This window comes from Chiloscyllium punctatum, chromosome 32, assembly GCF_047496795.1.
Source record: "Chiloscyllium punctatum isolate Juve2018m chromosome 32, sChiPun1.3, whole genome shotgun sequence".
NCBI lineage: Eukaryota > Metazoa > Chordata > Chondrichthyes > Orectolobiformes > Hemiscylliidae > Chiloscyllium > Chiloscyllium punctatum.
The window spans coordinates 45,358,845-45,376,440 of NC_092770.1; the positions used below are offsets into that span (position 1 = coordinate 45,358,845).

Here is a 17,596-nt window from a genome sequence, read left to right on the forward strand (position 1 = left end):
TTCAGAATGGGCAAGCCTTTAACAAGGTATCTGTGTTGTGAGTTTGACAGACAGTGTGGACAAAGTCAAAAGTTAGAAGTGTTTGCCATTCATAGCATAATGAATATGAAGAAAATTGGTAAACACATGCTCACGGCCATAAGATACCTGAAAGCTTAATTCTTAATGTTCTTAAGGAATACTCTTAAGAATATGCACCTGTATCATTGGAATTCAATGACACAACCTTTAACAGAAAACTGACTGCATGCACTGGGTCACCCATTCCTTGTACTGGTACATTCATGATGAAATCTAGCTATGGTAACTCTGCTTGGAAACCACAAGTATTCTACCTGTTAAGATGAATGGATCAGCAATAGCAGGACTATTAATGTGTTTGGAACCACTTGAGACCATTCACAAAATTGCCAATAGCAGCAGAAGAAGCCAAGAATATCAAAAATTGTCTCATGCATTCAGGTAGAGTGCCCTTACTTGTTTTTTTGGCATTATTTCGCATTCAAAGTTTAGTTGATCCTTGCCTTCATTTCATCTACCTTTTAATTTCACTTGCCACTTTTATATTTCCTGTTGTCACTTTTATGTCCTTCTAACTTGATTTTTCAGATTCCCATCCCACTGACAAGTTAGTTTAAATTCCCCCACCACAACACTAGCAAATTTCACTGCAGGGATATTAATCCCAGTTCAGTTATGATGTAGTCTGTCCAGCTTGAACAAGTTTACTTGTGCAAGAAAAAAAAAATCCAAATGCCTCAGAAATTTGTTGGCCTCCCTGCTATGGCACATTTTTAGTCATATAATTGCTTGATCAATCCTCTTTTTTTCACAGCTACAGTGAATCATAGGATCCCTACATTGTGGAAACAGGCCCTTTGACTCAGAAGTCCACACCAACCCTCTGAAGAGTAATCTGCCCAACCCATTCCCCTGGCCTATTAATCTACATTTATGCCTGACTAACGCACCTAACCTAAACATTCCTGAACACTATGGGCAATTTAGCATTGTCAATTCACCTAACCTGCACATCTTTGGATTGTGGTAGGAAACCGGAGCACCCGGAGGAAAGCCATGCAGACATGGGGGGGACTGTGCAAACTCCACACAGAGTTGCCTCAGACTGGAAATCGAACCTGGGTCTCTGGCACTGTCAGGCAACAGTGCTAATTACAGCTAATTTCTACCTTTTCTGACTTTTCTGACCATTCTTCCCGATTTTTAATATTCTATTGTGTTTTATACTATTTTTCTACTACTTTCATAGTGTTTCTCTTTTTGCACATATGGTCTACAGGGTAAGAGGATAGCTTTTTCTTTATTAAGCTTTTTAATTTAACTGAATATAACAGGGGAGCCCAAGCCAATAAGTATACCATTTGCAGCATTTGGGAATTCCTAAATGCTTCTGGCAGTCTGGATGACCTCATTTGTTGGAAGTCCCACCAATTCAAACAGCTCGAATGCCAAGTCCTGAAACATGACTGTTGGCTGGAGGCACAGAGGTGAATCCATAAGGCTGAAGACAATATGGTTAGCGTGTTTTCTGAGGTAGTCACACTGCAGACTGAGGAGCTGCAGGCAAAGAATGGGTGACCATCAGGCAGAGGAAAGGAACATGTCAGGTAGACAGAAGAGTCCCAGAGGCTATCCCACTTTATAACTGTCATTCTGTGTTAAAAAGGGATGACAGTGAAGATTCCACTGGAGAAAGAAGCACATAGGGTGGTACTGCTGCACAGGCAGAGGGGAGCAAAAGTTCAAGGAAAATAGTGGTAGGTGACTTGATAATGAGGTGTGCGACTGCCATTTCCGAGACCATGCATTGCCCCCGTTGGACCAGGGTCAAGGTTATCACTGAACAGCTGCAGGGTGATGTTGATAGGTCAGAGGTTGTGGCACATGTGGCACTAACAATACAGATAGGATGATGTCTTGCATCAAGAATTCAGAAAGCTAGGCAATCCTCTAAAATTGTAATCTCTGGATTACTTTTGGTGCTGCATACTAGTGAGTATAGAAATAGGTGAATAAGGCAAATGAATGCGTGACTCAGGCGTGCATGCAAGAGGGAGGTTTCAGATTTCAGGGGCATTGGAACTATTTCTGAGGAAAATGGGACCTGTAAAAAGGGGACAGTCTGCTGCTGAACCACAATGGGACCAACATCTTTGTGAATAGGTTTGTTAGCGCCATTGGGAGTAGACATTTGCTAGGTATTTGCCTGATTTTATTGTGTAGTTTATTACAAGAGCTGTCTCATTGTACAGTTCCCCAATTATTGCCTTTCCAATTCTTCCAAAACATTTAATAGCATGTCTAAGATTGCATTATCACCTCTTATGGAATCACAGGGACAACCTACTGCTGAAGCACTGAATCCATTGTTCATAGGCATATTAAATAAATTCTAATTTAAGAAAAATAAATTATAAGAATTATTTGGGAGTATTTCTATTGATTCAAGTTGAAATAATAATAATGGAGTAATTACATTAGGGCAATTCAACTTCCAGAACATTAATTGGGATAGTCACAGTGTAAACAGCTGAGGGTGGGTGGATTTCTTGAAATGTGTTTTAGGGAGCTTTTTATATCAACACCTTTCTTCAGGATGGCACAATGCTGGACCTAATTCTGGGGAGTGATGACAGACAGCTATTTGAGGTGGCAGTGGGGGAGCATTTTAGTCATAGGGGCCACAACATATTAAGTTTATATTGGAAAAGGAAAGAGATAGTCTGCAAAGAGAGTTTTTGTTTGCAGGGGGGAGGCAGATTTTATTAAAATAAGGCAGGATCTGACCAAACTAGACTGGGTTCAGCTACTTGTGGGAAACTTTACAGCAGAGCAGTGGGGAATGTTTGTTACTTCAACAAGGAAGCGTGGTGAGTACATGCCCTACACGTTCCCCTTAGAGTGAGATGCAGGACAACAAGCCCAGAGAATGCTGCTGTCGAGAAATATTTCGAATTAAATGAAAAGGACAAAATAGGCTTTTAGCAGGTGCAAAGGAAGCAAATCAATGGAGGCCCTAGTGAAGTATAGAAAGTGCAAAGGTGGGATCTCAAGAATGCAATTAGGAAAGTAAAGAAGAGGCATGAAGAAATATTGATAGGTAAAATTAAAGAGAATCTCAAGGGCTAAAAGTGTACTAAGGGCAAGAGAATAACTATGGAAAGGGTAGGGCTCATCAGGGTTCAAAGGGGCAATCTGCATGTGGAGTCAGAGGATGTTGGCAGGTATTAAATGAGTACTATACTTTTCTTTTCTCTCAAGAGAAAGAAGATGTAGGTATAAAATTTGGGGAGAGGAACTATGAGTTTCTTGAGCTCTGTTATTGTCAGAGGGAATGAAGAGATACTGGAGGCTTTGTCAGGCTTAAAAGTGAACAGATCCCAGGTCCAGATGAGTTGTATCCAAGGGTGCGGGGAGGTGAAGGAGATAATTACAAGGTCTCTGACTGACCCAAATCTTTAATTCCTCTCAGGCCACAGGGGAGCTGCCAAGAAGACTGGAGAATAGCTAATATCGTTCTACTTTTCAAGATCATTGGTAGGGCAACTACGGAGAAAATCTTTTATCTCCACTTGTAAAGGTAAGGTTTGATCAGGAATGGCCAGCACGGCTTTGGCAGAAGTAGATTGTGCCTAACGTATCTTAACCGAAACCTAGAATTCATTCTAAAAGATGGAAGACTTAGCAGTAATCTAGGTTTGTTCAATATATCGTTTTAATTGCATGACACTGTGATCTTTTGCTATAAATTCTGTCTTATGATTCTGCCCCACTAGTTACCTGATGTAGGAGCAACATTCTGAAAGCTAGCACTTCCAAATAAACCTGTTGGACTACAACCTAGAGTAGGGAAGTTGTATTAGAACTGTACAAAACTTTGGTTAGGTCACAACTGTAGTATTGCATGAAGTTCTAGTCACCACATGAAAAGAAGGATGTGATTATTCTGGATGAGTTACAGAGGAGATTAATCAGGATATTACGTAGGTTGGAATACTTTAGCTGTGAAGACAGGCTAGGAAAGGCCTGGGTCATTTTCTTCAGAGTGGAGATAGCTGAGGGGGACCTGATTAAGGTGTATAGGATGATGAGGGTCATGGGCAGAGTGGATAGGAAGTAGCTGTTCCCTTAATTGAAGGATCAATAAGAGGAGGTATAATTATTGTGAATGGCAAGAGGTTTACAGGAGAGTGGAGGAGTGGTGAGAGTCTGAAATGGACTGCCTGGGAGGGCTAAAATGTCTGGAAACCAGACCGCCTTTAAAAAATATGTGAATAAGCACTTGAAATGTCATAAAATTCAAGGCTACAGGCTAAATGTTGGAAAATGAGAAAAGCGTAGATAGACTCAATCGACTGAAGGACCTCCTCTGTGTTGTATGACTCTATGATCACTAATGTGTGATCGTGTGAGATATCCTGAAATTACTGATAATAAGATTAGTGAAATACCCCAGACTGATCACCTAAATCACAAATTTGGCAAAACTCCTACCAGACAGTTCCCTCAATAATACTTCAGTTTTATTTTACTCAAAAATTCTACAAAATACTAAGATAATCCTTACAATCTATTTTTCTTAAATTACTATTTTTAAAAATCTCTATGAGCAGTGTATTAAGGTACTTCAGCAGTAGATTGTCCCTGTGATTCCGTAAAAGTTGATAATGCAATCTTAGACATGTTACTAAATGTTTTGAAAGAATAAGAAAGGGATTAATTGGGGAAATATACAACGAGACAGCTCTTGTATTAATGTTCACAATAAAATTAGTCAAATACATTTGGTTCAGATACGACACGATAGTTCCAATCTTGTGTGATCTCAAGTTAAAAAAAAATTGCACTATAGCATCATTAAACTAATGGGGCTGGAATCGTATTCTAGCCAATATGGGTAAGGAAAATTCGCATTCTACAAGTAATAGTCTAAATTCTTCAATCCTGTTAAAGCAAATTCACGTTGAAGAAACACAGGATATAACAGAACCTACTGTACCCAGCAAATGTCTACTCTTGCCTTCCATCTCCTAATAATGAAACTTTGCTGTAAAGTTATAATTATTTCTTTTTTTTTTGCTGGTGATAAATGCCAAAACTTACATATGATCTTGACGAGTGTCAATAACACCAGTTACTAACCATGAACAGAGAAAACAATATCATGAGCACATGAGGATGGGGAGAATCTGAGATAGGAACAGTGGTTCAGATCTTATGCTTAATAATACCAATGTAAAGGAAAATAAATCAATTGTACTGTATAAGAGGAGCGTCCACTTTCCAACTTTGCAGCATAAGAATTGTTTCCGCTTTACATTAGTATTTCTTCAGAGTCCCCATGAGTTCAAGACAAACAACTTTGACAAAATGTGTCTTCTTGGCAATACTGAATATTTTTGTACTATCAAATGATTACTTGCTAAGTAATTATATATGTAGTTAATGGTATATAAATGAAGGCTACTGCAAAAGGATTGCTACTTCTAGCCATATAACTTACTAAGAGTACAGTATCCAACATTTTCACAAACAACATAACATAACTTCATATAATCCAGCTGGCATTAAATGTAACAGATATTCTCAATATATTTGTTAGCAACAAAATTAGCTAAACTCGATATCTCCACTGTAAAAAAAATTACTGTCCTAAACTCAGACTCATTACATTGCTACATAAACGTATCTAAACTTTGACAGCAGCAATCTACTTTCCACACACAAATAAGTGTTATGTAATACAACTGTAAAACCATACTTTAAGGAGGGCCAGTAGTTGAATTGATTAGAAAACTGCATAATGTTCTTGTGCTTGTGTTTAAATATCATCTAGATTAACAACACATTTTCATCATTGGGAAAACCATAATACTGCACATCACATACAATGATTTCAGTGCTCAATTCTTCAATTTTCGTTCGTAATAAGTAAGGATTGTTGTCAGGAGCCTCACCTAAAAAAAACCTCTGATACATTAACAAGTACCAGTTGGTTATTCCTTTATTACAATGCACATACATTTACAATTAACTTACTTGCATTCAAACTCTCTCTGTTTGGATCCATCTGAGCATGTGTAGAGTTTCCCCTTGAAATAAAATGTAATAAAAGTTAAAATACCATTACAACGTAAGGGAAACATAATTTCTACTGTACTTTCTTTCACCAGAGCAATCAAATAGAGAAATTATTACATAATCTAGTAAGAAATTCTGCAGTAATTGGATATACATGTCACAACCCAGCTATTGGCATGTCTCAAATCTTGTCAGTTTGTATGATCCTAAGTTCTCCACCCTTTAACATTTCAATTTCTCACTCAACTCAACCTTGGTATTTGTTTTTATTCTACTTCATTGAACTCAATATTAGACCAGAGAATGGCACTTTGTCTTTCTGATCATAAACTTAGCTTGTGATTGCCCATATTGTATTCTCTGATGAAGGGCTTATGGTTGAAACGTTGATTCTCCTGCTCTTCGGACGCTGCCTGTCTTGCTCTTTCTGTCCAGCACCACACTCTTCGACTCTTCTTATCAATGCCAACATTGCAAACATTTTGTTACAGTTTCTCTCCCCAATTGCTTTAATACAACAGAACAATTGTTCAGAGGGTCACCAGACTTGAAACGTTAACATTCATTTCTCTTCACAGATGCTGCCAGACCTGCTGAGCTCTTCCAGCAACTTCTGTTTTTGTTTCTGATTTACAGCTTCCACAGTTCTTTTGATTGTTATTTAGAACAGCTTTCTAAATGAAGGCCTGTGAATGGGAATGTCTGCGTCTGTCATTAATTTAGTGATAATTAGCATGATCACAACTGAAATATGGTGATATGGGTTTATGACACTTGTGATGCTAGAGCAAACTATAAGTTCCAATTAAATATTCTTTCTTCACATTTTGCTCAAATGTTTGGGAACTATGACAATCCTGCATTTCTTTTGCAATGCATGTATCATTAGATTAGATTAGACTGCCGACAGCATGGAAACAGGCCCTTTGGCCCAACAAGTCCACACTGACCCTCTGAAGAGTAACCCATCCAGATCCATTTCCCTCTGACTAATGCAACTAACGCTATGGGCAATTTAGAATGACCAATTCACCTGGCCTGCACACCTTTGGACTGTGGGAGGAAACCGGAGCACCCGGAGGAAACCCACGCAGACACGGGGAGAACGTGCAAACTCCATTCAGACAGTTGCCCAAGGCTGGAATTGAACCTGGGGACCCTGGTGCTGTGAGGCAGCAGTGCTAACCACTGAGCCACCATACCGCCCCCATTCATTATTATAACGAATTTTGTATTTACATTGACAATGAAATAATATAATGGCAGAACAATCTTTAAACTTATAGGCTCAAACACTGTATAAAAATAATGGCCAAGTTAGCACCATTTGCCAGTTATGTAAGTGCAAACAGCAAACTCAGGCAAGGTCAGATACAGCAATTAAAGGTTGTGCTTGCTGATACCAAAGAACAATTATATTTCTTATAAATATAGTTACAAATTGTTCTAAATACCAATTAATGATACAATTTTAATTAATCAATACGGTGGGTCACAAAAATAATTTGTTAAATTAAGTCCTTTTTTTAATTTTCAAAGATTCGCTTAAAATACATGTATTCAGGTGGTAGTTTAGTTACAAATACCAATTAATGATCCTACTACAATAAACCAGTATATTGTGATAATGGTATTTTACAGTGTTCACATAAATAAATGCATTTCATTTTAATTTTCAATAATTGGTTTAATATCGTACTTAATAACTGGCAGTACATGGGTGTCAGCAAACATATCCACTTAGGCTAATTAAAATAAAAAGTTTTAAGGTACCATCAGAATTCTGTCACTCATCTGTTAACTTCATGAAATAGGATCTCAGTGATTCAAATGCTATGTCAGATTCCTGTACTTTGTACGGAATGTGAAGTAAATATGCCACAGAAGTGGCAAGATCAAAAATATCTTTAAAAATAACTTCCTTCACTTTCTAATCCTGTACAAACATTCAAATTAGGAGCAGTAGTAGGCTATGCAGTCCCTTGAGCCTGTTCCTCTATTCAACAAGATCATGCCTGATCTGATTGTTACCTCAAATCTGTATTTCTGCCAATCCTAAAAATCACTTAGCCCTTTGAATAACAAGAACCATCTACCTCTGCCTTCAAAATATTCAATAACTCTACTTCCATCACCTTTTCAGGAACTAAGTTCCAAGGACTCTAACACTGCGAGAACAAAACAAATCACCTAAACTCTGCTTAAATTGGTGAACAATATTCTTTTTTAAATGACCCCTAGTTTTAGACTCTCCCATAAGAGGAAACTTTGCCTTCTTTGGATCCACCGGGATCTTAGATGCTTCAATCAAGTTACCTCTTACGCCTTTAAATTCCAACAGGTTTAAGCCTAGCCAGTCCAAACGTTCCTCATATGACGACCGTCTTATCCCAGGTATTAGCCTGGTAAATCCTCTCTGAACTATCCCAACACACTTATATCTTTCCTAATTAATTACCAATATTGTGTGCAGTACTCCAGTTGCAGCCTCACTAGTTCCCAATTTAACTAAAGCAGGACCTCCTTACTGACTATATTAGAAATGCAGGTGAACCAAAACAGCTCAGAATTAGTCGGGGCATGATGACCATTGTACTTTGCATTTCCTACCTGCTCCAGTAGGGGTCTTGTGGTGCAGTGGTAGTGTCCCTACCTTTGAGCTGGGAGTTAAGAGTTTAAGTTCTACCTGCTTCACAGGTGAGTAATAAATATCTGAATAGGTTGATTAACTAAAATACCTGTTTTAAGCAAATTACCAAAAAGGAGCTAGGTTTTCTTTTAATTGTGCACGGGTGTTCTGACAGAGGAAGTAAACAGTTTCCATTGATATACTGACCTGGGAATGCATATTTTGATTTTCTACCCACTATTTTCTTTGTTATTTTTTATTTTTGTTTACTATCACACTGCCCCTGGTGGGCAGTTTTTATTATTTACTAGCTTATCCCCAGTTGGACAGTTGAGGTATGGAAAGGTAGGGATGATGGTACAGGCAAGAGTTTCTTGGGACAGTCGACACAACAGGGGAAGTGCTGGCTTCTGGACAATGAAAGGATCCAGACAGGAAAGACATAAAACCTGTCTTTGTGTAAATTGTAGATTTACAATCAAATTTTTGCAAAATCTCCAGAAGTCTTTTATTGCCTAATTCAACATATGGATTTTGGTCTGTTAAACACAGTAGCAGAAGATTAACCTCAATCCCTTCATATTGGAAAGAATGCAAAAAGTTCACTCTTGTTTCAAACAGAAGCAAAGCCTTCAACAGGATTTGGCTTCTGGGTAGATGACAACTTGTGTCTCAAGAATACAACTGGATCCTCAGCATCCTAACCCATAGACCACAGTCAGTGAAGATGGACAATTGCACTTCCTCCATGTTAACCCTCAACGCTGGAGCACCCCCCCCCCCCCCCCCCAAAGGATGCGTTCTCAGCCCCCTGCTGCACTTCCTGTAAACCCACGACTGTATTGTCAAATTCGGAACAAATGCTGATGACACCACCATGGGAGGACAGATATCAAACAATGATGAGTCAGAATATAGAAAGGGGATAGACACGGTGCAATGATAACAATCTCTCTCTCGATGTTGGCAAAACTAAAGAACTGACAATTGACTCCAGAAAGAAAGGAGGAGAGCATGCCTGCATCTAGATTAATGGAGCAGAGGTTGAGAGGGGAGAAAGCATCAAATTTCTCGGAGTGACGATAACCGACAACGTGTCCTGGACTTCCCAAATAGATACGACGGTCAAGGCGGCACAACAATGCCTCTTCCTCAGGTGGCTCAGGAAATTTGGCATGTCCATAAGGACCCTCACCAACCTTTACAGATGGACCACAGAAAGCAAATTTTCTGGGTGCACAATGGCCTGGTATGGCAACTACTCTGTCCAGGACCATAAGAAACTACAATAAGATGGTATGCATAGCCCAGACCATCACAGAAGCCAATCTCCCATCCATGGGCTCTGTTTACATGTCTTGTTAGTGTGGAAATGCTGCCAACACCAAAAAGACCCATCCGACTCCAGTAATGCTCTCCTAGAATTCTTCTGTCAGGTAGAAGATACAGAAGCGCGAATATACGCACCAGCTGGTTGAAGCACACTTCTTCCCAGCCATTTAGACTGATGAATAGACTCTCTAACCTTAAACAATGCTGCTGTTATTACTGATGTCCTGTGTGGCATAACTCATATGCCTTACGCTGCCCAAATTTTTTTTCACGCTGTTATCTGTATACCCTTAATTACTATGATCAGCCTGTATTGCTTGCAAACAAAGCTTTTCATTGTACTTTGGTACACTTGACAATAAATCAAATCAAATCAGAGGCAGAATGTCTGCAGACTGCAAAAGAGAGCATTCCTGTTTTTTTCCTCTCTGCAGCGATGTAATCAAGAACTGAAAGGTAGCCAATCTCTCCCCAAAATATGTTTTAAACTGTTGTCACTAACCAGTGACTAACCCCCAGGTCATCTCCTCTGCCCTGAAGCTCTTCAACCATGTCCTAAAACAGACTTGCTACCACGGCCACATCTGCTTCCTCAGTGCTTGCATCTCCAGCCTCGGATCACTCCAACCCCATGGCATCAATGTGGACTTCACCTGTTTCCTCATTTCCCCTCCCCCTACCTTACCCTAGTTCCAATCTGCCAGCTCAGCACCATCCTCATGACCTGTCCTACCTGCCAATCTTCCTTCCCACCTATCTGCTCCACCCTCCTCTCTATCACTTTCACCCCCACCTCCATCCACCTATTATACTCTTGGCTACCTTCTCCCCAGCCCCACCGCCTCCCATTTATCTCTCCAGCCCGGATGCTCTCTGCCTTCATTCCTGGTTAAGGGCTTTTGCCTGAAACATTGATTTTCCTGCTCCTCCGATGTTGCCTGGCCTGCTGTGCTTTTCCAGCACCACTCTAATCTCGACTCTGATTTCCAGCATCTGCAGTCCTCACTTTTGCCCTGAAGAATTAATGTGTCAAACACTTTTTGTGTCTTCAGGAAAGAACCAAAAGAACTTGGATACAAAGATCAGAAGGACTTGGCAGAAGCAAAAGGGATACATAATTGAATTCTGTGGAATGTTGCCATTGAACAATGTTTCCTGAATATTTTTTCCGTCACTTATAACATCCACATTTATTTGTTGTTTGCCTGTGTCTAGGTACAGGTGTTTTTGGGGTTTAGGAAGTGGAGGAGAAAGTGAGGACTGCAGATGCTGGAGATCAGAGCTGAAAATGTGTTGCTGGAAAAGCGCAGCAGGTCAGGCAGCATCCAAGGAGCAGGAGAATCGACGTTTCGGGCATGAGCCCTTCTTCAGGATTCCTGAAACGTCGATTCTCCTGCTCCTTGGATGCTGTCTGACCTGCTGCGCTTTTCCAGCAACACATTTTCAGTTTTGGAAGTGGACACAGCTTAAGCTGGCAGAGTTACAGAAGGTGGTCTGTTGTGTACAGAAACCTGGTTAGTGTATTCTGTTCTTCTCAGTCCATCACAGAGATAGGTTAGCAACACTGAGTGATTTGAGTAAATCTTTAAATTTTGTAACAACCCTGGAAACAGTGGGAATTGAGAATCAGTGCATTTTCCTAAGTGGATAGTGATGAGAGGTTTTATAGGCAAAGTTACAAAAAGTATGACTTGCTGGAAGCCTATGAAATGTAATCAATAGTTGATAAATTTAAGAAGTTGGACAATTAAAGCTGCTTTTAAAGGATGGCAGAAGTGTGAATAAGGAATATGAATTCCTTGTAGAACTGATCACATTGCAATGTGACATTGCAACATAAAACAATTCAGTACAGAACAGGCCCTTTGGCCCTCTACGTTGCGCCGGCCCATGAACTAATCTAAGCCCATCCCCCTACACTATACCATCATCATCTATATACTTATCCAAGGGCTGTTTAAATTGTCCCTAATGTGGCTGAGTTAACTACATTGGCAGGCAGGGCATTCCACGCCCTTACCATTCTCTGAGTAAAGAACTTGCCTCTGACAGCTGTCTTAAATCTATCACTCCTCAATTTGCAGTTATGCTCTCTCGAACAACCTGACGTCATCATCTTAGGGAAAAGACTTGCTGTCCACACTATCTAACCCTCTGATCATCTTGTATGTCTCTATTAAATCCACTCTTAGCCTTCTTCTCTCCAATGAGAACAGACCCAAGTCTCTCAGCCTTTCCTCATAAGACCTTCCCTCCAGACCAGGCAACATCCTGGTAAATCTCCTCTGCACCTTTTCCAATGCTTCCAGATTCTTCCTGAAATATGGCAACCAGAACTGTACACAATATTCCTAGTGTGGCCGCACTAGCATTTTGTATAGTTGCAGCATGATATTGCGGCTCTGGAACTTAATCCCTCTACCAATGAAACCTAACACACCGTATCAACCTGGGTGGCACCTTAACAGCAGTATCAACTTGGGTGGCAACTTTAGGAGGATGTTAGGAGATTACAAGGTGACCTAGATGGGTTAGGTGAGTGGACAGATGCATGGCAGATGCAGTTTAATGTGGATAAATGTATGGTTATCCACTTTGGTGGCAAGAAGAGGAAGGCAGATTACTACCTAAATGGAATCAAGTTAGGTAAAGGGGCAGTACAAAGAGATCTGGGTGTTCTTGTACACCAATCAATGAAGGAAAGCATGCAGGTACAGCAGGTAGTGAAGAAAGGTAATAGCATGCTGGCCTCATAACAAGAGGGATTGAGTATAGAAGCAAAGCAGTTCTTCTGCACCTGTACAGGGTCCTGGTGAGACCACACCTGGAGTATTGTGTGTAGTTCTGGTCTCTAAATTTGAGGAAAGACATTCTGGCTATTGAGGGAGTGCAGCATAAGTTCACGAGGTCAATTCCTGGAATGGCGGGACTATCTTATGTTGAAAAATTGGAGCGACTGGGTTTGTATACTCTTGAGTTTAGAAGACTGAGAGGGGATCTGATTGAGACGTATAAGATTATTAAAGGATTGGACACTCTGGAGGCAGGAAACAAGTTTCCGCTGATGGGTGAGTGCCGAACCAGAGGATACAGCTTAAAAATAAGGGGTAGGCCATTTAGGACAGAGATGAGGGGAAACTTCTTCCCCTCGAGAGTGGTGGGTATGTGGAATGCTCTGCCCCAGAAGGCAGTGGAGGCCCAGTCTCTGATTTGTCTAAGAAAGATTTGGATAGAGCTCTCAAGGATAGTGGAATCAAGGGTTATGGAGATAAGGCAGGAACAGGATACTGATTGAGGATGATCAGCCATGATCATAATGAATGGTGGTACAGGCTCGAAGGGCAGAATGGCCTACTCCTGCACCTATTGTCTATTGTCTTTCAGGGATTTATGTACATGGACTCCAAGATCCCTCTGCACATCCAGACTACCAAAAATCCTTCCACTGAACCAGTACTCTGCCGTCCTGTTAATCTTCCCAAAGTGAATCACCTCACATTTCGCTGTATTGAACTCCATTTGCCACCTCTCAGCCCAATTCTGCAATTTATCCAAGTCCCCCAGCAATCTGTAACATTCTTCCAAACTGTCCACTACTCCACCGACTTTAGTGTCATCTGCAAATTTACTAAACCATCCAGCTATGCCTGCGTCTAAGTCATTTATAAAAATGACAAACAGCAGTTGTCCCAAAACAGATCCTTGTGGCACACCACTAGTAATCAGACTCCAGACTGAACATTTTTCTCGACCACCACTTGCTGCCTTCTTTCAAAAAGCCAGTTTCTCATCCAAACTGCTAAAGCACCCTCAATCCCATGCCTCTGCATTTTCTCCAACAGCCTACCAGGTGGAACCCTTCTCAAAGGCTTTAGTGAAGTCTATGTACACCATGTCAATTGCCATACCCTCACCTATTTGTGGGTGGCACGGTGGCACAGTGGTTAGCACTGCTGCCTCACAGCACCAGTGACCCGGGTTCAATTCCCGCCTCAGGGACTCTGTGTGGAGTTTGCACATTCTCCCCATGTCCGCGTGGGTTTCTTCAGGGTGCTCCGGTTTCCTCCCACAATCCAAAAATGTGCAGGTTAGGTGGATTGGCCACGCTAAATTGCCCATAATGGTAGGTGAAGGGGTAAATGTAGGGGAATGGGCGTGGTTGGGTTGAGTCAGTGTGGACTTGTTGGGCTGAAGGGCCTGTTTCCACACTGTAAGTAATCTAATCTAATCTAATATGCTTGGTCACCTTCTCAAAAAACTCAAGAGGTTTGTGAGACACAACCTGCCCTTGACAAAATCATGTTGACTATCTGAAATCAAATTGTTGCTTGCTAGATGGTTAAAAACCTATTTCTTATAGTCCTTTTCAAAACTTTTCCTATATCACAAGTAAAACTCACTGGTCTATAATTACCTGGGTCATCTCTACTGCCCTTCTTGAACAAGGGCACAATGTTTGCAATACTCCAGTCCTCTGGTATTAAACCTGTAGACAATGACGCCTCAAATATCAAAGCCAAAGGCTCTGCTTTCTCCTCCCCAGCTTCCCAGAAAATCCTTGGATAAATCCCATCTGGCTGAGGGAACTTGCCTACTTTCACTCCTTCTAGAATTGTTAACACCTCTTCATAACTAACCTTGATCCTTTCTAGTCGAATATCTCGTATCTCATTCTTCTCCTCTACAATATTCTCTTTTTCCTGAGTGAAAACCGATGAGAAATGTTCGTTTAGCACCTCTCCGATCTCCACAGGGTCCACACTCAACTTCCCACTGTCTTTGATGGCCCTGTTCCAACCCTAGTCATCCTTTTATTCCTCACATACTTATAGAAAGCTTTAGGGCTCTCCTTTATTCTATTTGCTAAAGGTTGCTCATGTCCTCTCTTTGTTCTTCTTAACTCTCTCTTTAAATCCTTCCTAGCTGATGTGTAACTCTCTATCGCCTCATCTGAACCATCTTGTCTCATCAACACATAAGCCTCCTTCTTCCGCTTAACAAGAAATGCAATTTCTGTAGTAAACCACGGTTTCCTTGCCTTATCACTTTCTCCCTGCCTGATAGGGACAAACCTATCAAGGACAAGCAATACCTGTTCTTTAAACCAGCTTCACATTCCCATTGTCTGTATCCCCTGCATTTTGCTACCCCTTTCTATGCATCCTAATTCTTGCCTAATTGCATTATAATTGCCCTTGCCCCATCGATAACTCTTGACCTGTGGCAGGTAACTATCCATTTCCATTGCTAAACTAAACTTAACTAAATTATGGACACTCTCTCCAAAGTGCTCACCTACAACTAAATCAAACACCTGGCCTGGTTCATTACCAAGCACTTGATCCCGTGCGGCCTCTCCTTTTGTTGGCCCTTCAACATACTGTGTCAGGAAAACCTCGTGTGTACACTGGACAAAAACTGATCCAGCCGACGTACTAGAGATATAGCATTCCCAGTCAATGTTGGGGAAGTTACAGTCCCCCATAATGACCACCCTGTTCCTTTCACTCCAACCCAGAATAATTATGACAACCCTCTCCTCCACCTCCCTGGAACTCTGCGGGGGCCTATAAAAAATTCCAAGCAGTGTGACCTCTCCTCTTCTGTACCTAATCTTAGCCCACACTACCTTAGTAGACGAGTCTTCATCAAAAGTTCTTTCAGCCACTGTCATACTATCCTTGACTAACAAGGTCACATCTCCCCCTCTTTTACCGCCTTGCCTGTTCTTAATGAAAGATATAAACCCTGAAACTTGCAACATCCATTCCTCACCTTACTGTATCCATGTCTCCGAAATGGCCACAACATCAAAATCCCAGGTACCTATCCATGCTACAAGCTCTCCTACCTTACTTTGGATACTTCTGGTGTTGAAGTAGACACACTTCAAACCAGCTTGCTTCTGCCAGCACAATCCTGTGACTGTGAAATCCTGTCCCTGTCCTCTCTAGTCTCATCCTCCAGTGCACTGCAACTACACCTCAGGTTCCCATCCCCTTGGATTAGGTGCATTAGTCTGAGGGAAATGGGTCTGGGTGGGTTGTGGACTTGTTGGGTTAAATGGCCTGTTTCCACACTGTAGGGAATCTAATCTGAAAAGGACATGGGTATAGAAAAGGCATGTAAAAAGTAAAAATCATTAGATGTGATGGGGTCATTTTCATTATACAACAGAATCAAACTCTAAATTCCAGTATTCATGAGTAGTGGTGATGCGTTAGAGATGTTTGAGCTCTGAGAAAGTATTAATGATGAAGTAACACATACTTAGGAACCCATGACTTCTACAATTTGAAAGAGAGGGGTAGAACCTAAGAGCTCAGAAACACATACTGAAATATATACTTATTGTGAAGAACGTGAAAGTGTTTCATGTTTGAATCCACTGGCCAGGTAGGTTCACTGGTGGTTTACTTATGGTTTATCAGCCAACAGAGTCAGATGACTGGAGAGTGGCCACAATAGTGCAATATGTAGGTAAGTCTATGGAAAAATATGAAAAACTGGCTAAATGTTCAACATGAGGGACAAGAAGTGAGGGCTGTGGTTGTGATTGGCAGCAGGGGTACAAGAGTGGAGAACTAGAAAATGTACTTCCAGCTTTGATTAGAGTGATACATTTAGGAGGAAAAACACACACAGAAGACAATTTCTAGCAGATAGCCTGCTAGTCCAGTGAAATCTCAACATGAAAGGCTACAGTAGAACAAAGTGATAGAATAGCATAAGCAATGAAGTGAATTATTGGTCAATTAATAAAAATAAATGATTGAGAGCTGTTTGTGGCTAATAGTAGAATGGAAGATAGGATGCTAAGGGGCTAAATTGAGAGTTACAAAACTGGAAAGAATTCTGACTAAATTCAAAAATTATTGATAGAAGTCAACCTACTTTGTCACACAGATGGCAAAAGTTCTACCATATAAGACCTATAAGGTGAAAGCTAAGTTATTAGCTCGAAAATTCCAGGAATGATTCAGGAAAGACAGATAAGGGCTGACTCTCCTCTGGAAGGGGAGATAACTTTGAAGATCTTTTCCATCATTTGTGTATCAATCTTTTTCCATTGTAACGAAAAGCAGATTTATTATGCAAGCTGTCTTTGTAAACCTGTCAGTCTTTTTTTTTGTTGGCACAGACTCAAAATAGAGGCTTTCATGAATGGGTGTGGATGACATTTTAAAGAGGTGAAGTGTCAGGGGCATCACTGGAGGGAGGAACACTTCCACATGAATACATTTGTCTGCAATGTTACTACTGTCAAGCTGTGCAATCATTGATATAGCATGTGCTCCAACCAAGATTGCTTTTCTCTTTCCCTCAGGCAAACTGCCTCCAAAGTGTTGCTATGGTGTAGACGTGGGATGCAGACCTTGTGATATAAGAAAGCTTGTCTCCTTCGCTGAAAGTCACCAATGATTTAGGTCTTAAGTGTCTGCTTGCCTCGGGTACGTTGGTTTTTAATTTCATTGACAGCCCACGTCTGGGAAACTTAATGGGGAGTGAGACCATGTTGAGAAGTCATTCCAA

At 40.8% G+C, this 17,596-nt stretch overlaps 1 protein-coding gene across 2 annotated transcripts in view; it reads right to left on the bottom strand.

Annotated features, from left to right (window-relative positions):
• The window catches only part of LOC140458133 (voltage-dependent L-type calcium channel subunit alpha-1C-like), a 703,829-nt gene that overhangs the window by 61,325 nt on the left and 624,908 nt on the right, over nt 1-17,596 (bottom strand). For both annotated transcript variants that reach the window (XM_072552243.1, XM_072552244.1), the window contains exon 25: nt 6,061-6,113. In XM_072552243.1, the coding sequence (XP_072408344.1) occupies nt 6,061-6,113 (53 nt within the window). The remainder of the gene's footprint in view (nt 1-6,060; nt 6,114-17,596) is intronic.